Here is a 23,152-nt window from a genome sequence, read left to right on the forward strand (position 1 = left end):
CATGAGAGCATTTCCACATTTTCCTTCCCACAGTAGGATTTAATACAATACAACAAAGCTCTATTAACCACAGAGGTGGGAAATTGCCTTTGTCTGATTTATTGGACCATTAAAATATCAAAAACACACTAAATATTAAAATACAAACCACAAAATGTAAATAGACCACCTGTTGTTATTCTCTGTCTGACCAGTAGTAGTCCTCAGTCACCTGAGCCTCACCTGACAGCACACCTGCCGCTCATTCCCCATAATCAGTATACAACTGTCTAGGACATTTAGCCTTGTGTGTCATTGTAGTGTTGTAGTTGTTGGTTTTTGTGCCCTGCCTCCCTGCTCATTTTTTTTTGGATTTGTTTTCCATGTTGCTGACCTCTGCCTTGAATCAAGTAAACCTCATTTTATTCCTTCCTCCTCCAGTGAGTCTGAGTTCAAATGTCACCTTCCAGAGACACTGCAAAAAAAAGGGTGGTAATGCACCTAAAGCTGGTTGCCAACTGCTGTTAAAAAGCAGAAGCAGAAGCAGAAGAATGGCAAAAAAAGAACCTGTTACAGCATCACTGAGTTATTTGTAGAGCAGTGGGGCAACAGAATAGGATTTGTTAAACTTGTTCAACAGTTTTTCATGTTACACATTTCAAAAAGGTAAATGATGTGATAAAATAAGTTTGTGTGATGTCAGTGCTTTTACAATATAATAAATTTAGGGTAAATTCAAAAGGTTTTTCTTAAGGGAGAATTTTCAGATTTTCTCCCCTAAGACAAATGTCTCCTCCTCCTCCTCCTGCAGACCTTCAGTACTGGTCTCCAAACCACAGTCCATGGAAAACAGATAATCTCATGAAGCATATACCATCCATCTTTCAGGTCAGCCCCATATGTTTTTAATCTACCGTTATGTCTTCATGATAACTAGGAGCTAGCATGACTTTCACATGTGCTCACCATCATGTCTCAGCAGAAAAGCACATGTTCTTGTAAAATCAGTAAAATACATTGCTCAGCCTGAAATACTTTATTCATCACATGTTGAGAAAGTGTGTCAGCCTTCAGCTTGTTGGTGCTGCTGACATCCTCTGGGGTTTATCTGCCCATACTATTAATAAACACCTTTCTCCTAGACACAATGCGGCCAGTCTTTAATCTCCAATACCATGTCCTCCATTGTGACACAGACCCAACCCATTTTATTTTACTGGCTTTAAGCCCATAATGGGTTTTTTTTTTAAATCACAATCAACCTTGTTTTTAGCTGGTTATTTTCTAGATCCAGACCACACTCTCTACAAGTTTGACTGTGTTCAAGACAAGAAAAGTAAAAATGTATATAAGTTAAAAAAAAATAGGTTAACAGAGCTGCAATAATTTAAGCCTTTTAGCAGCAAATTAATCAGCAGACATCTTTGGGTTGTTGAACATGACAAAAGCCCAAAGTAATTATACTGGACATTTTTCACTATTTTCTGACATTTATATTGACAAAATCATTAGTTGACCAGTGAAGGAAATTTCCAGATAAATTCATATATACAATAATCTTCATTTGTTTATGCCCCAGACTTTTTTTCTTGGTGTAATGGTCGCATGTCTATATGTACACTGACAGAGGTTTTGGTTGCTGTAATAGTTTTTCCTGGTTTTGAGCTGGTTCTTGTTTGTTGTATAACAGTGTATAAAATGGAAGACAAACTCTTAAGTCTGTATTCTTTGCAGATATATATTCTGATGTTTAGTTGAAGCTATAGACTCCAGTAGTAGCACAAAGGGGAAATCTGTCCTTTAACCCATAGAGCGGTGGAGTATGCAGTACTTTAACATGCTGGTGACTGCTGCTTAAACTGAGGAGACTCCTTTAGTCTCTGCAGAGGAGAGACAGAGAGCACTTCGGGGGGGGCGGGGGGGTATGCAGAGCAACTTCTGCTACTTTAATTATGGGGCCCAGGATGACAGAGGGGGAGAGCCCACTCTGCTTCCTTCCTTATATTATTACCATGAGAGGTTTTCTCATTGAAAATAAAATTGGTTTGGAACAGAGAACGCCCCTTGTCTCTGAAGCTTCAGCTCAACACCAGCTTGTTAAGATTAGACTGAGATCATTTAGATATCTGTATTCATAATGAACTAGCATGTTGTCAATGGCAGGTCCTGAGTTTAAATCCAGTTTTGAGCATAAATACCATTAATCTGGTGGAATAGGATTTTTTTTGTCCTTTCCAGTCATTTGTTCCTTCACCTGCCCTGGAAATTGCAAGAAGCCTGTAAAGACTGAGGTGCAAAGAGCCCTGCTGGGTGGTTTTGCGACGTAATCGTCAGCCAGTGAATGATGTGTGGAAAATGAACACATGCTGAAATCTCTCACAGATGTTAGTGGCACATACATTTAGAATCTGCTCCACATTCTCTCTCTTTAAAAGCTCTAAAAACCCACTGTGCACTACCTGTTCAGCAATTTAGTGATTAGCTGGGAACACTGTGGATGGAGTGTGTAGCAGCTAAAAGTTAGAAACCAAAAGTGATCTCAAAGGGAAGTGAATATTGGACTTTTCAAAAACACAACAAAATTATATTAAAAATATTAACAGATATCTGATTGATCTGTAAATAAAAAGACATTATGATTTGATGCTACAAATTGCAACATAACTGAATATTTCAAAATGTGACATTAAGAACAATTTGCCTATTAATGAAAAGACTGACTCCCATTGCTTTAACTTAAATGTGGGCTATAATGTGCTTTCCTCAAAACCCATTATAAAGCCTGTGTGAAGTATCACGATCACACAGCGTATCTCCTCCTGCATACAGTCATGAAAATGGAACCTGCACGCTGAGAGCAGAGGAAAGGACGAATACCCAGTCAGACTCTATCAGCAGTGAACTTAAACATGGAGCGGTCGATTTATTAACATTATCTACTAACTACTGGTTGTCATGGTCGTACAATGAAGGTGATCATAAGGATAACAGTCTAATCAGAAGACACTGTGGCACACTGCTGAGGGGAGGGGTTGCTAGAGGCACAGGTATAAAAGAGACAGCGAAGGGATGTATTGAACCAGAGTTAAGAACAGCAGAGGATTGAAATTTAAGGAAAGAGGGAAAGCACAAAACTGAGCACACAGGTAAGAAAACTCATTACCATAAGTCCATCTGCTAATGTCTAACTGCTAAATGTTTGTGAAATTATAGGTAAAGATAAAATATTGGAATGTAAATGCAACTGGCTGGTTATTGTATGTACAGCATTTACCTTATATTAGTCTTTCAGATGTTGGTAACTAATCACTTCATATTTGCTAATAGTTTTATTATAATTACTGCACTAATGTATTGCATGTACTCCTGTCAAAACCTAAATCATGTATTAATTACTTTCTCAATATCCTTTTTTCTTCTTTCATTTGTTATCGCGCTAACTTAAAAATGTACAAATGTAAACCTTGTGCGTGGGTGTGTGTTGGATTGTGTAGCCAGTGTTTTGTCATTGGAGTGTTCCCCTGATGAATGCTGATGGCTAACACAGATGTGTAATCTGAGTGGGGGGCTCCGTCCAGCCATGTTTTTTTCATCCTAGAACCTCAAAGACAAAAAAAGAACATATTTTTAAAGACATACTGTGTGTTCTAAGAAATACTGTTTGACTCATCTACATGGATGTACAGCTGTACAGTGCTTTAAGTTAAAATGCCACATTGAACACTGGTAACATTGGATTGTTGGTTGCTTATTGTTCTTCACTGTGTTATGTCATCGTCTTCCTATCAGAAATTTCTGTTGCTGGATTCTATCTTCTTTGACGTTCGTGGTGTGACTTCCAGAGGTGAAAGTTCAAGGGTCACATATTTCAGCAGATTGTGAAAATGTCACTAAAGCTTTTTCTCCTCATCCTGGGAATGACCACAGCCACTGCTGTTACTGCTCACGGTAACAACTGAGCCTCTTGTTCTGTATATTCTGAACACCACCACATCCTTCCTACAAACGTGCACATTTTAACAGGGGGACACTTGGAAATGTATACACATCAAAATATAGACACAGGGTTGTAAACAGAATCATGTTTGAAAGCAGATTGATAAACCCACAATCCACACTGAAACCTCAGCTTTAACACTGTAAAGTGAAAGGAAGATTTAATATTAAAATATGATTGTTTTTCCAACAAAAATTGGCAGGCAGCTGAAAGTATATTCCTACTTTTCTACGTAAATCACTGGTATCCCCTATTGTATTTTTCTGTGACCCTGACTAAATTCTGTTAATCAGTTTTGAGACAGGTCAGCTTTAATGTCCAACCCTAACAGGAAATCTGTTTGCAGGTTTTATAAATAGACACCACTGCATACTCGGATAAATCAAAATTTAACTCTCACATACAGTAAATTCAGGTTACTCAGTATTACAGCTACTAAACCTAATTTCTTTTCAGTCACTACAGGGTCTAGTGAGACTCAAAACAGATGCAATAAGTTACAACTAACCACTCTTTGCCCCTGCCATCACATCTCATTTCCTATCAGAAACATAAATTATAGGTGGCTACGACAAACTCTACAAAATATAGCCTCAGTCAAAGCTAGCATTAGCTGACTAACAAGTAATTGTAACAATCCAGTAGAACACTGGTTACATCCAATGTGCTAACATTACACAAGCTTGAATTACTCCCAAAAAATGATTTCAGTATAAACATAAAATCATGACCTCTGCAGTTTGGCAGCCACTGCTTTAGAGTTTTAGTTATCTAGAGCTCCTCCATGGCTGGCAGTGTGAAATGACTACTCACAGTTTGAAAAACGCTTATAACCTTCACCAGGTGGCAGGTGGGGCTAATTTATGGACCATGTTTTGAAAACAGGGTAGAGAAGCTGGAATAACAGAAGTGCTGTAGGTTTCAGGGTGTCCTGGAGCACAGTAGTATAGCAGAGAGACACCATGATCTGTCCTGTTTTCACCCGATTTATCAGAGAATGTATAAAATCTTAGCACCTTTAACATTATTGTATTATTGAAATTTTCCTACCAGGTGTTTAATGCAGCATACGCATTATAACAAAATATATGTCAAGAGCTGCATGTCAGGAGTTGCAATATTTGGAATAGCAGCCTAACTAAAGCACATTTTGATTTATCTGTTGCAGGATCATGGAGAACAGACAACAAAGAATCTAGACCTGCTGTCCACCATTATGATGGTAACTTTTATTCTTCAATTTAAAACCAAATATGTGTTCAAAAGTGTGTAACATGGTAAACACGTTGAACACTAAGTATGAGATGATTTTCATTTTGTGTTTGTTTCTGTACTCACGGTGTCGAAGACAGCTACGAGTGGACCACGTGGTTCAATGTTGACCACCCCGGAGGTCATGGAGACTATGAGCAGCTGGACGCTATTCGCTTCTATTACCGTGCTCGAGTGTGTGAGACTCCACGGGCAATTGAAGCCAGAACCACTGAATGGGTCCCAGCTCGTGAAACTGGGGAGAAGGTCCACGCAGACCCTACCGTGGGCTTCTGGTGCCTGAATGAGGAGCAAGGTCCTGAACGCAACTGCTCCAACTACGCAGTCCGCTTCCTCTGTCCTAAAGGTTTGGTCTGGTAACACTTAATCATTCAGATATTAAAGGTTGGTCTCAATGTAAAAGGCAGGCTCTACACTCTTGCATTCTTTAATTGACAGCCATTTTTCTGGTATTATATGTGGATATAACCATGTATGTCTTTTCAAGGTAATGGTTTAAATATTATTCATAAGCAATTTTTCAACAGATAACAGTATAAACATTCAGGGTACCTGGGGCCTGTGGTCAGACTGGAGCCCATGCCCTGCTCTTTGTGGTCAAGTCGGGGTCCAAATTCGCTCCAGAAGCTGCCAGTCTCACTTTATGCCTTGCAGTGGGCCTAAAGTAGAAGGAAAAGCATGCAATGGACCAGACTGCCCAAAGATAGGTGAGCTGACCTTGGTTTGTTGGCAATTTGATTTAGTCAGGCCCTAGATTAGCATAACCTTATCTGATGTAGAACATGTTCACAGAAAGGAATAGCTAACCCTTGACTTTTTTTGTACTTGTTTTATTCTTCTCATCAGAATGTCCCCTACAGTGCGTGATGGGGAGGGTGAATGCTGAGTGTGACACATGCATGTGTGAAGAGCACATTCTGTTGGGTTCTGTACGCAGAGCTGGAGGTCTCACTGCTGAAGGGGCTGCTATCCTTCGCTATGGCAAACTTCTTACCCTTACTGACCACAATGGACATTTCCGCATCCCCGGTATTTGCCCTGATGGCAACACCACCCTGACAATCAGCCTGCAGGGTCATGCCTCCCACAATGTTGCTGTACCCAGCAGCACTGAACGTACCTCAGTCCTCAGTATACAGTTGAAAAGAACAGGTACAGTAGATGTTTAGTAAAAATATTTGATTGCCATTTATGAATTAAAATGCAGTGAGGTGCATATTTGCTAACAAGGACTTTGTTAATCATGCAGGAAACTTAAGAATGTTATTTTATTTTCTATCACCAATTGTCAGAGAAACTCCGTGTGTTGAGCCACCCTGACAGCAAGGCCAGGAGGGAAGGACAAACTGCTGCATTCTGCTGCAAAGTGGCAGGAACGTCACAGCCAGATGAATACCAATGGTAGGACTTACACTGAAATTACAGTCCACAGACAATACTACTGCAGAATCCTGTAGAGCTGCTTAATGTTTAAATATGGTGTATTTCATGCCTTTTCTTCTACTGTCTGTCTTTTCTTCTGTGTGAACCAACAGGTTTCATAACAATAGCCTCTTGGAGAAGCGGTCTGACAGCACCTTGGTCTTAAAAGATCTGCATCCTGAGCAGGCTGGGGAATACTACTGTAGAGCAAGAGGTCCATCTGGTGCTATTAAGACCAAAACAGCTACACTCAGAGTCTTAGGTGTGTTTCTTATTCTTGTTGTTGCAAAACATTAATGAACACATTACATAGAATATGAATAACCAGACACTGTTGGCGTTAGGCAGAGTAGACCATTAGGTAGACTAATATAAATACTAGAGAGCACAAACCTCTGCAAAGGCAGCTCACTCTCCCCATAATGCTATTGCACTTAAAAAGCAATCTTCCCATGATATTTTGGCCTTCATAATATGATTCCTTGACCATGAAAACCTAGAATTTTGAATCACATTGATATTTTTATTAGTTTGAATGCTTCTCAAGATGATAGTTTTCTTCAGGATCTACAGTAGGTACAGCAAGTGCTGGATATGTCAGATCATTTGACACCCTACAAAATCAGCAGTTTCAGCTCATCTTATTTACACATCTGTAGTATTATTTGTTGTCTCAGTAGTGAATTTTCTGTGAGCCACTTAACATTTAACCATTATGGATCACCACATCTGGAATATTACTTTAAGCCAGATCATACTTTGGTGTGTAGTAGATTTTGTAGTGCAGTTTTTTTCTAAGCATTTTGGGCATTGTGCATGGAATGGAAGTAAAAATATTGAAATTTGCCATATCTCTCAATGGTGAAGAATCATTTAAAAGGTCCTGGATCAGAATGCTGATTCACATCAGCACTGAAATCTAATGGGTTGGCCCACACTTAACAAAAATTAAATCAAAATCCATTTTGAGGTGTGCTGTGAACAAACTGACAAACACCCATAAAAACATTACCTCCGCCTTGGGCAAGGTAATGAATGGGTTACATACCTCAGAACATAGGCAGTATGACCAACCTTATCAACGTTTTGATTTCTGTATCTCAAACACAGGTAAAGATGAGCATTCATGCAACCCCAAGCCTGAATCCCACCTCATCCATCTTCCACATGACTGCTACCAAAACAGCACCAACTCCTTCTACCATGATGTGGGTAGGTGCCCCTCAAGTACATGTACCGGACAGCTGGACAATGCCATCAGGTGTAAAGACAAAGTGGCTTACTGCTGTGGTGTGAGAAAGATGGAGAAGAGGCAGATAACATGCCAGGGGTACCAACTGCCGACCATGGTGGTGACCGAGTGTGGCTGCCAGAAATGTGTGGACACCAAGGCTATTGTGTACGGGAGAGCCATTGCTGCAGACAATGATGAGCCAATGAGGTTTGGTCATATCTTTATGAATGGAGTCAGAATCAGCCGCACAGGCTACAAAGGTACCTTCTCCGTCCAGGTTCCTCCAGACACAGAGAGGCTAGTCCTGACGTTTGTGGACAACATGCAGAAATTTGTCAATACCACAAAGGTACTTCCATTTAACACCAAAGGAGGGGCTGTTTACCATGAGATCAAACTTCTAAGAAAGAAAGTTCCTGTGACCATTAGCTCCACAGAAACCAACACTCTGGAACTTGGGGAGGTAGAGGGCCAGGAGCCAATGGTTCAAATCCAGATTCCTCCCCATTCTTTCTACAAAGAGAATGGAGAAGTTTTCACGGGTAATGTCAGCGCTAGTGTAACATTTCTCGACCCAAGAGATGTCTCCACTGCTACTGCAGCTCAAAGTGATCTAAATTTTGTAGGAGATGAAGGAGATACCCTGCCACTGAGAACTTACGGTATGTTCTCGGTTGATTTCAGGAGTGAGGAAAATAATGAGCCCCTGAATGCAGGTGAAGTGAAGGTGTTCTTGGATTCTGCTCAGGTGAAGATGTCTGAGCACCTCAGCACCATGAAGCTGTGGTCCCTGAACCCTGATACTGGACTGTGGGAGGAGGAGGGAAGTTTGCAAATGGAGAGGAAAGGTAGGAGCAAGAGGGAGGAGAGAACCTTTCTAATTGGTAATATGGAGATCAGAGAGAGACGTCTGTTTAACCTAGATGTCCCAGAGAACCGCCGGTGTTATGTGAAAGTGAGGGCCTTCCGCAGTGAACGCTTCATGCCCAGTGAGCAGGTGGAGGGAGTTGTAGTGAGTCTCATAAACATGGAGCCTACAGCTGGCTACTCCTCAAACCCACGTGCCTGGGGCCGATTTGATAGTGTCATCACTGGTCCCAATGGTGCCTGTCTTCCTGCTTTCTGTGATGAACAAAGAGCTGATGCCTATTCTGCCTATGTTATGGCAAACCTTGGAGGGGAAGAACTGGAAGCTGTCCCCTCTGCTCCCAAACTCAATCCAGGCCTCATTGGAGTGCTGCAGCCTTACCTGAGTAAACTGAACTATAGGCGGTCTGATCATGAAGACACCAGGGTGAAGAAGACAGCATTCAGCATCAATGTGGCAAAACCAAGTCCCAACACAGCTGAGGAAGGCAATGGACCAGTGTACGCATTTGAGAACTTGAAAGAATGTGAGGAGGCTCGATTCAGTGCAGCACACTTCCGCTTCTCAAGAGTGGAAGGAGACCGCTATGATTACAACACAGTGCCATTTAATGAAGATGACAAAACAAGCTGGACAGAGGACTACCTGAGCTGGTGGCCCAAGCCCATGGAATACCGGGCCTGCTATATTAAAGTCAAAATCAACAGCCCACATGAGATCAATGTGCGGTCCCACAACATGGGTGGCACCCATCCCAAGACAGTAGGCCAGCTGTATGGCCTCCGAGACACTCGCAGCATTCGTGACATGGACCAGGCAACATTATCAGCTGTATGTGTGGAATTCAAGTGCAGTGGGATGCTGTATGATCAGAACCGTGATGATCGTACCCTGGTGAAGGTGATTCCACAAGGAAGCTGCAAAAGAGAGCATGTCAATCCAATGCTTCAGGAGTATCTGGTCAACCATTTGCCCTTAGCTGTCAACAATGACACCAGTGAGTTCACCATGCTAGCACCTCTTGACCCACTAGGACACAACTATGGAATTTATACAGTGACAGACCAGGATCCGCGCACAGCCAAAGAGATTGCACTTGGACGCTGTTTTGATGGAACTTCTGATGGTACATCTCGTGTCATGAAGAGCAATGAGGGCATAGCACTGATGTTCACCTGTGGAGATCGTGAGGTGACACAGCAGAATGTCTTCCAGTCCCTGCAGAGTGCTCAAAGTCAGGTCGTAACAGGAGAAGGCAGGCAGAACCGCCGCCGGCAGAGAGCCAACAGACGTGGCAGCAGTCGCAGACGTAGCACAGAAACCCTACAAGATTTGCAGAAGCCACAAGCTAAAAAACATTAACGGTCAAGACTCTACTGCAAACTGCATATCTACAATGAAGTTAAGTAGATAGTGTCATCTCTTTTTATACATATATTTTATACTGACTTTTTTTCAAAGTGTATTGCTAAACAAACCTAGGCTATACACTACCTGGTCACATTAATAGTCGCATCTGTACAACTGTATGCCTTAACATCTGTGTTTATGAAGCTCAAAATGTTTGTTTTTGGCAAAATTTTCATAAATGTGTAAATTCAATCATGCTTATTATTGAGGTGGTGTTGTATTAAAGACTACATTATATTCTGAGATGCCTCTATATTTGTCCTCCCCAGCTACATGCATGAGACAGAATATTAACATGCATGTCAAATACACCACCACCTTTAACTATATAATAAATATAATTGAAAGTATACATTTGACAGCTTCACCAAAAACAAACATTCTGAGCTTCAGAAACACAGATATTAAGGCAGAAGTGTTGCAGGTGTGACTATTCATGTGGCTTGGCGGTGTACTTAAAGCTGCATTCCAAGAAATATTTACATTGTTGCTTTACATTTTCAGTTGTACTGTGGTAATTGACTTGAAACTGTAAATAGAATATTTATTACATATGCCTTAGTCACTGAGCTACATGTGGTACTGCTACATTAGCTTTTCATTGATGTAAACAAAGACAAACATCCATTTGACCAGTGATTTATTAAATTAGATGCTTATAAAACACTGCAATTGCCATATCTTCCACACTGTAATATCGAATTGTCCGTGTAACATTGAAACTGGTCAATTGCTAAAAATAAAAAAAAGTTGAAATACACCCCCTTCAACCAAGTGTAGCCCATATGAAGACATGGTGGGGTGAAAGCCCATAAGCCCCCGCTCCTCATCACACTTGATACAAGCCTGCAGAAGCAATGACTAAGTTAATACACTTGCCCAAGGAATACTTTCTGCAGTAGTAGAAATCAAATTAGTAAATTATTTGTCATGTGGGGAAAAAAAAACAACCTAAAGACTCTTTACTCCAAATGTTCAAGGATATTCCAGAGATGTATAAAGAGAATGGCTGTAAGGTTCTAAAGTCACATTTATTATACTCATCTTCTATCCCTTTTATCTTACAGTGAATGTCATGTGTTCTCTGTGAAATTACAACTACTACTTACACGTGTCAGTCTCCAATCGCCCACAGTGCAGCCTTTCCAGAGATAAAGATGAAAAATGGTTCTGCATTTGGCAACCAATGATTTTAGATACTATATACTTTCCTACAAGAGAACCATCCACAGCTAAGTGAGACCTATATACATAACATTCTGGTTAAAGAATTTGCATAGAACCTTGTGTTTCTATGTCACTACACTTATGATAACTGCAATATTGTATCTGCCAAGAGCAACATTTAATAAAAAATGAGCCCTGAAGGACTTGAGACAACAGCAGTTATAATGCATTCTCCATTGAAGTTGGGTCACTCAACAGATACATGATCATGTGTGTGTGAGTAGAGGCTGAATGAGAGGGAAAAGGCAATTCCTTATGTATGAATCGAGTTGGTGAGACTGGATGCTCCCTGGTATAGTCCCTCTGGTCACTGAAGCAAAATGAAGTGGGCAACACAGTTCAGATTTACCAGGATGGCACTGGACAGCATGAGAACATACAGCTGCATTTCGGAGGGTTGGGAGGGGAACAGGGCAATGGTAATGGAGCCAGTGTCACATGAAGTCCTCATAGTCTTGGGCGTAGCCACCATCGAACTCTGCATAGTCAAGGTCATCTCTCAACTGTGCTTTCAAACCGCCTCCAGGTAAGACCCCTTTCTTTTTCTTCTTCCCTTTGTTTTGCTGTAAAAGCAAGTAAAAGTCACTTTAAACTCTTGAGCTGTACTATGCAACTAATTATTCATACATTAAGCTAGTTAACTGGTATGTTAGATATAAGGCTTGAATTAACAAATATGACTCCTGATTTTGATTCACTATAGAAACCACATCCCACAAGTTTGAGCACAAATCAGGTAACAGGGCTAAGTCAATAGCACCCCCCTGGTGATTATAAATTGCACATCAATTTAATCTGTGAGAATTACAAGACAAGTATGAAGTTACTCACCTTTTCTTGTTTCTGTTTTTCACTAAGTAGGACTGACAGGGAATTACTGATTTTCTTCAAGTCATCTACCTCCACTGTAAAGAGAACAACAATAGTTAATGGTCAAGCCTACATGACTGAAATCAAGAATGTGTATAATCATATCTTTTAATAAAAATGACTGTAAAAAGTGGTTGGCTTACATGAAATACAGAGTTCCCGAAACAATGAATCCAGGAAACTTGAATAATGCACAGATTTTTCAAACTGGGATATCTTTTCCTTCAGCAATTTTTCAAACTCTGTGAAATCCTCTTTGGAAGATGGACACATGGCATCAATCCCAGTGATAATGTTTGATGAAGTGCTGCTGACACCTGGAGAAAACAAACAAAACCAGTCTGTCTCTTCAAAGGATATAATATTCACTGATTCAAAACCTCACTTCTATACTGGACATGTGGTGTGTTGCTAATGATTACACATCAATCTTGCTCAAGGGTATGAATCTGGGCATAATTCTGGGGCTGCCGAGAACAGTGAACAGTGCCACCACTAGTCTGTACACCACAGACCACTGTCATGTTATATTAAGACTGTTTTCCACCCCTCAGAACATGCTGAAGATGTTCCAATTTAACAGCAGTTTATCTATATGAGACCTTTGTTTTGTTGAGTGGAAAAGTATATAATATCTCAAAAGCACATTTTAGTTGGTCTTGTGTAACTCCATGAGCAAGTAAAATTGATTACAGCAAAAATCCAAGCACAAATTAAGCATTAAATAGGAGCTGCATTAAGTACAAAAAGCTAAGTGTATACAGTGGAAAACTACATTTTTCATTTTGTATCAGAAAGACGATCCCGTCTTACCAAAAGCATCTTTTGCCAGCTCCAAGTCTGCATCTTCTTGCAATTTCTTCACTCTTAACTTCTCTGCAAGTTGCTCTTCAGGAGTGAGCTCTGCTTCCTGTAATAGCAGATGTCAAAAATCTAAGAGATGACAGGGGGAAAGGGCTCTACAGCACAAGTGAAAATGAGTATGTGCAAATATGAAAGAAAAAAAAAAAACATTTGGGTGCATTGGTGCAAGTGATGCTAGTTCTGAGCTACTCAATTTATCACTTCTTGAAGAGGTCATTGAGTAAGATTAGACCATCAGAAAGTGTTTTTGTATTTAAGACACATGCAGCCTCTCCTTTGATTTGATTTATTTATTCTTTCAAGCATGTAAAACAGTTGATATGACAACACACATAATTTTACACATAATCCAATATCAATTTGCTTATACCTAGTACATGCTTGAATGGAGTAGGAAGAAGTCAGACTTATCCAGTCCTACCCAATGACATCATCTTACAATCATTGGTTTGCAATCAGTGAATGATTCACTTCTGCCCACACACATATTATACTAAAAAAAGATTATAACAGTGTTAGCATTAATACATCACACAAGTAATATACTAAAGAATTATTACAAAGTGTACACCACACTCACAATGTTTCATCTAATTAATCATTAAGCCTGTTCTTGCATATATCTTGATTGACACATACCTTTATATTTGTGTTTAAACTCATCAATTCTAGTACTATTTTTTATGTCTACACTTAAATTATTCCATAATTTTACCCCACTTATGGATTTGTGTCTATATATGACCAACAAGAGGGATAATCTCCTCCACACAGAATGGTAAACTGAGCAAGATTTTACACTTATTTTATATATAAGATATCAAGTCTCACCTTGTTCAAAAGTAATTTAAAAATAACAGTATCATTAAAGTACAGTATCAGTGAGTAGTAGGATTGATTAAATCAGTGTACACAACATTCAGGTAGCAACTTTTCATTTAATGCAAGTGCAGATCATCATTTTTTGTATTTAAAATGAAAATGGCAGGTCATGCTGCTCAATAATATTAACTTCATGACTAACTTGATACTGGATTCTGATTGGGGAAAAGTTATCAAACCCCAACCATATTTACTAAAGCCTAAAATGAAAACTGGAGGCATTCATGAAACACAAAGCATCACAGACTTTCCCAAAGTAAATATGTTGACAAATTCTTCAGTGATATCCTAGATGCCAGTTTGAATCTCTGTCTTATGCATACTCTGTTTACAGTTTAACAGATTTGCATTATAATTTGTATAATATAATAGTAATAATTTGTATTGTACAATAACTGCCCCTAAATTTCTACCTCTGCCCCTAATTTTTATTTAAAACAGTAGTGCCCCTAAAAATAATTAGAGACCTGCAATGGGGACAATAACTTTCTTACATATTAAAGAAAACTCACTTTATCCTGCAATTCTTTGTCCTTCAGCTCCTGTTGTTTTTTCTTTAACCGGTTTTCTTTCTCTTTAATCTTCTCACTCAACTTTTTCTTTTCAGAAACCTTTGTCTCTGAAAACAGTGGAAAAATAAAATGTCCATTTGAAGAAAAAGAAGACAGCTGTTGTATAGTGAATGCTTTTGTGAAACAAGTGGCAATGAAATACCTGTTTTTTTCACCTCTTCTTTTTTCTCATCTTCTTCATCCTCATCATCCCAATTGTCCTGTGAATAAAAAGGTGAAATTGTTGCCATATTATTATTCAAGCCACACAGACAAATGTCAATTAATGCTACAAAAAAAATTGTTTCTTGGAAGTGTAGCTGCACTGCAAGACAGTATAATTAATTGTCAATTATATCCACAGTCACTGTTAATCATTTGTCCTTTGACAACTGACAGATCTTTCCCACACACATCGCTTATCTGACATTAACTATTTCACAAAAGGTGAACTCAGTTTTCAGAGATACACACATTACTCAATACTGTTATATTTGAGCATACCATAAGTACCATTTGTAAATTGGGATTATAAAATTATTTTTTTTGGACAATTATTAATTGCATTAGTCCCTGGTTTGTCACAAACATTTCACCCTGCTTGGTGAGTAAAACAGATCGCATTACAGAAAACAAGTAGGCATCGGCTTCTTTATTTTGGGCACCATATGTGACAGAAAACGACTAAAAAGAGGCCTCGACCAGCACTTTCTCTGGCTCCATTATCTGAGGTTTTTGGACATTAAATATGTCGACATTCAGGTCATAATCACCTATAGTACAGTGTCAAGTGAACACCAGATTCTCGCTACACGCCGGTCGTGAAGTAGGAAAGTTCTGGGCCTAGTAGTTGGATGACTTGAGTCACCAAGCCAGATGATTTCATCTGACTGTGGCTAAAGTTGGTTAGCAAGCTAACGCCGCCTCATGCTGAACCTAACTCAGATGTGCGAATTCAGGTCAGGAGATAAATGTTTAACACCTATAGTATAATAATGCAACCAACTTGGGGGAACGATGAGATAGCTGTCGACATTAACCCGAGTACTCCAAACTTAAGTTAACGACGCTATCGTCGACTTCACCCAAAGGCAAAACTAATTTTAGACGAAAGCTGACATGGGAGCCTGGGAGTTTGCTAGCTTAGTGGCCCAGTAAGAGGTTAGCTACGTTATCCAAATTTTGCCCGGTTAATCAAGGATTACATTGCACATTAAAATAGCCAATAATGCAGATTTGGGGTTTAATCTACAATCGTCACCTGGCACATTAACATTCACTGTGATAATGGCACATTACGACAACTGAAACCCTAGTAGTAACGTTAGCCTCTCGCTAGCTAAGATGAAGTTATCACAGGCTTCCCGATGGACACAAATTAGTTAGCCGATGCTAGCATAAAGCTAAGAGTCGGGGGTTAAAGCATGGCATTACAGCCGGGGCGGCAATGCTTCAGTGCAGCGTTAGCTTCACTCTTACCGGACCAGCTAATCGCTCCCTAAACGTCAATCTGACAAAGGCTGGCTGAATTAAATCCCAGAAATAACTGTACGAGTATTTGTTTTATTAATTTACCTTAACATCTTCATCTTCGTCTTCGCCTTCCCATTTGTCCAGGGCTGCCGCCTTTTTAATCGGCTCTTCTGGCTCGAAGTTGTCAGCGTCTGTGAAAACGACAACATGAAATTCGTTAGGCCAACCCACGTATAACGAGCGAGTCTGACAACGACGGCGCGTTAAACAATGTGACAAGCGGATAATTAACAAACAGCTATCTTTCTCAACTTAGTTTCTCACCCCAGTCCGCCATGTTGGCTGTGTTGGTTGCGTTTGACAGGCTCTCAGTGAAGTCAGCGCTGCTGCCAGTTGGCCACGCTCGTAAACAGCTCCCACCTTCGGGACGTCACTCCGGGCTTATCTCATGTCCTAACTGCCCTGGACACTCGGATGTTTTCCTCAATTAAACCTTTACCATGATGATGGTTTTATGAGTTAAGTAATGAAATTAATCACAGACCCAACACCTTTAAACGGTCCATACCCAGTCCACGGTATTTTTTTTTTCTCTCAACACAAGCTACCCTACAAGTCGGACTATATAGGGCAAAGCTACTAGAGACCTAAAGTACAAGCACTAGACAAATGCATTTCCTGAAGAAAATGCATGTGGATGCTGATTACTGAAGAATTGCACTGAAAATGCCCAAATCCATTGCTGAAACAGCTGAAGTCTGAGATGCAATGCTGAATAACTATGGAAGATAAAATGAAAAACTGGAGTTGGGAATTTAACTTCATTATCAGAAGAAGGTGAGAGCTTGAGAACATTCCTAAAACAGTGGAAGGCTTAATCTCAAAGTGAGAGGTAGAAATTAAATGGCTTAAAGTTCTAAAAAAATCATTTTACTGACATCTGACAGATATATTTTAAAGGCAGACAAACCTGTGTGTGTGTGTGTGTGTGTGTGTATGGGTGTGTCACTGTATTGCTTTGACTGTGCATGTTTGAGTTTTGTGTGTGTGTCTTACTGTGTGACCGTTCGTGTGGTACCATGCTAATTTTAATGTTTCTGTTTTAGGCAATTAAAATGGGTGCCTCATCCCTTTCCCCTTACTAAGCTGCGTTAATCAATAGCAGAAACCAAAAGTTCTAATTGTGTTCATCTGATAGTTGGATAGCTTGGTGGTTAATGCTACTGACTTTGGTACAGCAGGTTGGGGTTCTATTCTCTGTCAAGGCATGATAGATTATTTTGTGAGTGTGATTTAGATCCCTTTGCAGTCTCATTAACCAATAGCAGAAACCAGTAAAAGAAATCAGAAAATATAAAGAACAGGATAACATAGTGTGGATGCTGCTGACTCAGTATCCACACAATTACACAGGCGCCTATGGAAATGTATACATATCTTTAGTGATAATCAGTGTTGGAAGAAGTATTGTTTAAAAGAGGTAATACAAGTAGCAATATCACAATGTAAAAATATTATCTTAAGTGAAAGTCCTGCATTCTCGAATGTACAAAAGTATTAAAATCTAAATACTTAAAGTAGGTGCAGCTAATAAAAGTGTAGCAAATTTTTACCTTATACTTTATAATTTGAATTAATGCAAGGTACCTTGTGAATTTACCACAATGGATCAATAGTCTCATGCTTATACTGTATTTTATTTAGTATTTTACTAATCTCATAAAACAGAATATAAAAATTGTACAACTAGGTTATATTTGTCTCTAAAATGAAAACACTCAAGTACAGATGCTTAAAATTGTAAATGCAGTAGGCCTGCTTCAGGTAAAATAGTTATTTCCAAAAAAATCAAATTATATCCATATGTGCAAAATGATATTTTTAATAACTTTTTCTTCTTTTTTTCATTGTTTGTTTTAATTATACAGGCGTCTGTTCAGTTTTGTTGTACTAAACATATTTGGGTTGGAATTTGCGTGAAAGCTTATTGGGAGCTGTATAACCACATACTGTGTATTATACAAAAATATCACACTATATAAACTTACTGCAGACGTGAGATATCAATGCAAACTGAAAACTGAATAATTTTACTAAGTGTGCATGAACATTAATTGAAAAACAGCCAATTAGAGGCACAGTGGTTCATTTTTATATCTACATTTATTTGCACTTATCATACCAGAAATTGTGCACAATATAAAACCCACAGCAACAACAGGCAGAAATTAACCAATACTCTCAGGTCTTGTTGAGCATTATGTACTTTATCATCATATTACTTTCTATAGATATATAAATACACCAAACATTACAGTTGTTACACTCACAAACATACATCAGTTGACAAAAATATATAACTTTGTAGGCTTGCAACAACTTTGATTTGCTCATAAAAAATAAATAAGCCAAGTGTTACAAAAATAATTATGTGGGTGTTAATTAGACTTCCTGCATATACTGTTTATCTTGTGAAAATGTATTATTGTTTTCTCTTTTTTGAATTAAACATTGTATTTGGTTCCTTGCTGAATGTTGAATGTTCTTAAAGAAAGTATATAGAAATCCTGAAGTGCTGCTTATTTCAAAGGGGTTTGGTATTGCACAAATAAATGAGATTATCTTGGTTATATGGGTGAGGAGGTGTCTCCTAATGCATCAGAGGTGAGTGGGGTCATGTGCCAGGCCAGTGCAAGTCAATGGGGCAGGACGATCAGCAGCAGCAGTCCCAAGATGAGACAGGTAGGACTGTAGCCCAGTGCTAGCCCCAATGACTTTCCTAAAGCAACACAGAGAAACCAATTCAAATGTAGAACCATGCAAAACATAATCCCTGTGGATTACTTGTCCTTCTATATCATCACAAAAAGCACAATCAAACACATTTTGGAATATTTGATTACACTTTGAGTTATTCATTTGACAATAAATGTGGTCACAACACATAAAGTGACATTTCAGCGGTCTACCTCTGAAGTCCACAGTCCTGTCCTCCCAGGGCGTCAACACCATAGCCAGTGCTGTCCTCTGGATATCTGACAGAGCAGAGACCTGTTCACCAGTTACTGCAGAAGCTTGCTCATAGGAGAACATGCTGATCTGTCTCTGGTGAAACACCACCTTGAGGAAATGACAAAAAGAGAAACAGAGGGGCAGAGACAAGACAGCACAGCGTAAAAGCTCATTCACACAAATCTGGAAATGTGCAAATATTGAAAAGTCCAGGGAAGGTATTGAAAAACTAAATTTAAACTTTGAACTTTTTTTCTTACCAACTGTAGACATTAAGGCATGTCGGTTTTGAAAAATCCTATTATCAATTTTCTGCTGTTTATCTGGGTCCAGATTGAGTCATTTTAATTAACTGTATTTTGAGGAATTATTGTTGTATACTTCTGAGAATTACTGAAAAAATGCTTTATGATAAAGAATTTTGTCATATTGTCTCTAGTGGTTTTCTGTTACATTTTATGTTTTGACCAGTTTGGTCATGAAACAGGTATTAAACTGTCTTAAAATTAACTTGGTGAACCCTGCAGAAACCTTGATAAATGGATCAAGACAGATGAAGATATTTTTGGACTTGAGAGGAAGAATTTTAAAAAAGGAGGCCTTGAATCCTTCTTAAATCAAGAGTTTACGATGTAATGTTTTCTTGCTATATTTAAATGCTGACTTACACTAAACTTTGCAGGTGGTATCATTGAGATAGCCGCTGGTGTGATTCCTTCGATTTGCTCTTTCACCAAAGCTGACATGGCCATGTCTGGGAGACCAGCTGCAAAAAGTGCAAAATATTTAAAAGCGAGTGCAGTAGTGCAAAAGTTGCCTGAGTCCAGACCGCTGGGATTCACATAAGAGAGAGACAGTAAATTCTGAGGGTGCCAAGAAAGTAAAAAATTTAAATGAGATTGTTTTTATTTAAGGTTATGAGTACATATTGCATGAGGCCGAGCAGTAACTTATCAGGTGGAGTCAGTGAATGAACCCTACCTGCCAGAACACCAATCTCAATGAAGACCTCAGTTCCCCATGAGCTTATGGTTCCAAAAGCAAGGCTGTTGGTCAGCAGCCCAGCAAGAGCCAACAGTTGCTCCTCTGAGCAGGACAGCGCCAGCTGGCCCAGCCAGAGCACTGCCTTACTGCAGCCACCAGGGGGAGACAAAGCACAAGAAGAGAGTAAATATGATTGGCACACACCAGGACCAAGGTGTTAAGAAACATTTTAAAATGTGTATTTGCTCACCTGAACTCTATGGCATTGAATTGCATTATCTCTGTGGTTTTAGCTCCACACACAATGTATCCCATTGCCACCAGTGTGCTGGAGTCAAGCTGGTTTGGACTCTGCTTGGTGGAGTTTAACACTGCAGCAAACAATGTAGTCAGCTACGACAAAAACAAGAATTATTATCTAGACAGGCTTTTTTAACATGCACTCAATTGCCAGTTTACTAGGCATGCTGAGCTTATGCAGTCTACTGCAACAGGACAGTTGTTGGGTTTTTCTTTGGAAACCTGTCTGTTGCTCCAGGAACTGACAGCACCCAGGACAGCGATGCTCCTCCGCTCAGTCAGTCGGAGATTGTTCAGCTCCTCTGGAGTCAGTTGTACTGCTATTCCACCCAGCTGAGAGATCACAGACTGGGAGAGGGAGGAGACGGGGCCGTATAGCTTCACGACATTTCAGAGGGATCCAGTAAAGACAGAGAAGACACACAGTGTTAAAACCTGGGCTGAGGAGGGTAAACTTGAATTAAGCACATCTGAGAGGCTGCTAAACTGACCCAAGTAGACTAAAACAATGAATCTCACCTGTTTGACTTTCCTAAGCACCTGGCTGCTTTGGTAGGATCCAAGGAATGGGTCTTGACCCATCAGCTCCAGACAGTTGGAGAAGGCTGATGAAGACATACTTGTCAGGCTGTTGGATGGCCAGGCAGCAGGAGCTGTTGTACGCAGAATCTCACAGGTAGGAACCATAGGAGCCGCTGGCAAAGCAGCACAGACACAGTGAACTGAGCAGGAGAAGATGCTGATATACAGCATATGACTACATGTAAAGCATATATCATCAACAGCTTCTATTATGTGTTTCTGTCAATTTGATACACTTAGTTCAAACATATATACAATAAAAAAATAGCAATGGTTTTATGGTTCCCAGTCAAGTTGTTCAAACATATATACAATTAAAAAATACCAATGGTTTTATGGTTCCCAGTCAAGTTTGGGGTACTTAAGGAGTATATTACTGAGCATATTTCAAATGTGCTATGTGCTGTCAGTCTTATGTATAGCACTTATTGCAATTAATATGGAAATGTTTCTTTGCCAATTACTGTACAGTGAGAACTGAGCTGGAGATAATATTAAGCTACCTGGCTGCAGACTTGTACTGAAAGGACATATGAGAGTGGTATCAAACTTCTGAATAAACTCTCAGCAAGAGAGCAAATGTGTATATTTCCTAACATCTCAGACTATTCCTTTAATAACATTCTATTTGGTTAAAGGCTCTCCTGTAATTGCCTTGGCTATCAGAAGATATATGGCGTTTTTTTTTTTTCCTTTGGAGTTCTGTTAGTTATTTTAGAAATTTCCAAAGCCAAAGTGATGCTCACATGACTGAAGATTTATTTTGAGGAAGCCCAGGAAAAACTGGAGAACAAATTGCTGCTTTTCAAATAATGTCCTCTTCTCACTCTTCTCCAAACAATGGGTCCCCACATCCCCACGTTCCCACTGACGCTGACTCATAAACAGCTTCTCTATACGCCCCACAGTCATCAGCGCCTGTGGGAACAAACCAAAAAAATACACACAAAGACACAGACACACATTTGATGCTTTACAAAACACAGGAACGTTACCATCTGATCCTGACACCTACTGGAGATGTGACACCTGATGGATTTATTTACCTTTGTTGGCCTAATGTGCCACAGGATCCCGTAACAATCCCAATGCACGACTATTGATTTACAGACATCAAATGAATCTGTTACCAGGGCAGTGTTAAATTTTTCATAGTCCGGGGAGCAAACTGTCCAGTCTCAGGAGCAATTAAGATACAATACCAAATGAATAAAAACAGCATTCAACTCACCATGGAAATCTCCTGCAGTTTGTTGGTAGGCAGAAAGAAAAGAAACCGGTCCACCTGATTGAGTGTTGTCTGGTTCCAGTTTTTGACTGGACTGTGAGGAAACATGAGAACAAATTATCATCTTTCCAAAGTTTCCTGCTGTGCAAAGAACTGGTACGCAAAAAGGGCTTTACTTTTTGCCAGTTTAAACCTCTCCCGTATAATTCTGATAATTTGTTTTCCTGTAAACTTACAGTACAGAGTGTGGAAATCCTGTATTTTTAAAAGCCTACAGGATAAACTCTTAAAAATATGTCATTACAACGCAGAATTCTTTACTCTTGGCTGGATTTTTTTCCCCAAGAGAAATGGAAAATTTTCATATTATAATGACAATGGTAAAATAATACATTCAGTACATAAACCCAAATTCACAAAAAGCCTCACCCACTTTAAATGTGCTGGTTGAGATGCAAATTTAAAAGCTGTAAAACAAAGAACCATAAAACTGCATGAACTGATGAAGCTCTGTATTAAACTATTACTGTAATTTAAACTGCAGCCCAACTGTTCTTTTATTGTTATATTTATATTATTTTTTGACCTTTGACCTATGAATTTAATTTGAATGTTGTGTGATATTTTATTTTTTTAACAATTAAATGTTTCTTTTTTCTACTAATCAAATACGCCCACAGGATATGTAGTGGCATGGTTTAATGTTTTGTTGCTTGTAAATTTGTTGTTCAATAAAACATTTTTAAAATGTGATTTTTAATGTCCCTAACAGTTAAACCTTTAAGTCTGAGATAAGGTTACCCAAAGATGGCAGGTTCTTGCATGATACCAGCCACAATGTCCATCTTGCTGCTGCTGTAGCACAGCCCCCGGAGGTAATCCAGACAGTCAGCGAAGAAGCTGCGGTCCAAATTAACGAAAACCTCATCCACCACAAATGGTGCCATAATGCCCAGTGAACGAAACTCCTGCTCAGTGAACACCCCTGTGTACATGC

The 23,152-nt window shown here is 39.4% G+C and overlaps 4 protein-coding genes across 8 annotated transcripts in view; 1 reads left to right on the forward strand and 3 right to left on the reverse strand.

Moving 5' to 3' along the window:
• The first annotated feature begins 307 nt into the window (after positions 1-307).
• On the forward strand, positions 308-10,546 carry cilp (cartilage intermediate layer protein, nucleotide pyrophosphohydrolase). 5 transcript variants are annotated; one of them, XM_020608889.1, is made up of 10 exons: positions 308-645; positions 791-867; positions 3,769-3,927; positions 5,145-5,198; positions 5,325-5,594; positions 5,776-5,955; positions 6,095-6,400; positions 6,541-6,649; positions 6,784-6,932; positions 7,781-10,546. In XM_020608889.1, exons 3-10 carry the CDS (start codon positions 3,864-3,866, stop codon positions 10,132-10,134), a joined length of 3,486 nt encoding a protein of 1,161 aa, XP_020464545.1. In that variant the 5' UTR covers positions 308-645; positions 791-867; positions 3,769-3,863; the 3' UTR covers positions 10,135-10,546. The 5 variants fall into 5 exon arrangements, with proteins under 5 accessions (XP_020464545.1, XP_020464509.1, XP_020464528.1 ...); XM_020608853.1 differs by having other exon boundaries at positions 5,145-5,197; positions 5,315-5,594; XM_020608872.1 differs by having other exon boundaries at positions 308-419; positions 5,145-5,197; positions 5,315-5,594.
• Positions 10,547-10,805: 259 nt separating this feature from the next.
• eif3jb (eukaryotic translation initiation factor 3, subunit Jb) lies at positions 10,806-16,701 on the reverse strand. The gene is made up of 8 exons (XM_020608904.1): positions 16,374-16,701; positions 16,152-16,240; positions 14,740-14,797; positions 14,538-14,644; positions 13,093-13,189; positions 12,423-12,596; positions 12,241-12,314; positions 10,806-11,972 (listed from the first exon to the last, which is right to left on the reverse strand). The coding sequence occupies exons 1-8, from the start codon at positions 16,384-16,386 to the stop codon at positions 11,844-11,846; spliced, it is 741 nt and encodes a 246-aa protein (XP_020464560.1). The 5' UTR covers positions 16,387-16,701; the 3' UTR covers positions 10,806-11,843.
• A 1,789-nt stretch (positions 16,702-18,490) lies between these two features.
• LOC109962929 (stereocilin-like) lies at positions 18,491-20,377 on the reverse strand. The gene is made up of 5 exons (XM_020605099.1): positions 20,296-20,377; positions 20,043-20,191; positions 19,730-19,827; positions 19,019-19,169; positions 18,491-18,828 (listed from the first exon to the last, which is right to left on the reverse strand). The coding sequence occupies exons 1-5, from the start codon at positions 20,358-20,360 to the stop codon at positions 18,746-18,748; spliced, it is 546 nt and encodes a 181-aa protein (XP_020460755.1). The 5' UTR covers positions 20,361-20,377; the 3' UTR covers positions 18,491-18,745.
• Positions 20,378-21,226: 849 nt separating this feature from the next.
• Positions 21,227-23,152, reverse strand: part of strc1 (stereocilin 1) — a 9,897-nt gene continuing 7,971 nt past the window's right edge. The window contains exons 16-17 of the mRNA XM_020610750.1: positions 22,159-22,249; positions 21,227-21,845 (exon numbers count right to left, since the gene is read on the reverse strand). Of these exons, the coding sequence (XP_020466406.1) occupies positions 21,751-21,845; positions 22,159-22,249 (186 nt within the window). The 3' untranslated portion in view covers positions 21,227-21,750. The remainder of the gene's footprint in view (positions 21,846-22,158; positions 22,250-23,152) is intronic.

This window comes from Monopterus albus, unplaced genomic scaffold, assembly GCF_001952655.1.
Source record: "Monopterus albus unplaced genomic scaffold, M_albus_1.0 scaffold4.1, whole genome shotgun sequence".
NCBI classification, from domain to species: domain Eukaryota; kingdom Metazoa; phylum Chordata; class Actinopteri; order Synbranchiformes; family Synbranchidae; genus Monopterus; species Monopterus albus.

Bases quoted from the DNA above. Each gene is read 5' to 3' on its own strand.
- cilp (XM_020608853.1), top strand. From the start codon at position 3,864: ATGTCACTAAAGCTTTTTCTCCTCATCCTGGGAATGACCACAGCCACT. The intron at 3,928-5,144 runs GTAACAACTGAG...TATCTGTTGCAG, and splicing joins CACTGCTGTTACTGCTCACG to GATCATGGAGAACAGACAAC. The intron at 5,595-5,775 runs GTTTGGTCTGGT...ATTTTTCAACAG, and splicing joins CCGCTTCCTCTGTCCTAAAG to ATAACAGTATAAACATTCAG.
- eif3jb (XM_020608904.1), bottom strand. The intron at 14,798-16,151 runs GTAAATTAATAA...TTTTATTCACAG, and splicing joins ACGAAGATGAAGATGTTAAG to GACAATTGGGATGATGAGGA. The intron at 13,190-14,537 runs GTGAGTTTTCTT...CTGCTATTACAG, and splicing joins ACAAAGAATTGCAGGATAAA to GAAGCAGAGCTCACTCCTGA.
- LOC109962929 (XM_020605099.1), bottom strand. From the start codon at position 20,360: ATGGGATACATTGTGTGTGGAGCTAAAACCACAGAGATAATGCAATTC. The intron at 19,828-20,042 runs GTAGGGTTCATT...CACTTTTTGCAG, and splicing joins TGAGATTGGTGTTCTGGCAG to CTGGTCTCCCAGACATGGCC. The intron at 19,170-19,729 runs GTAAGTCAGCAT...CATTTCCTCAAG, and splicing joins TACCACCTGCAAAGTTTAGT to GTGGTGTTTCACCAGAGACA.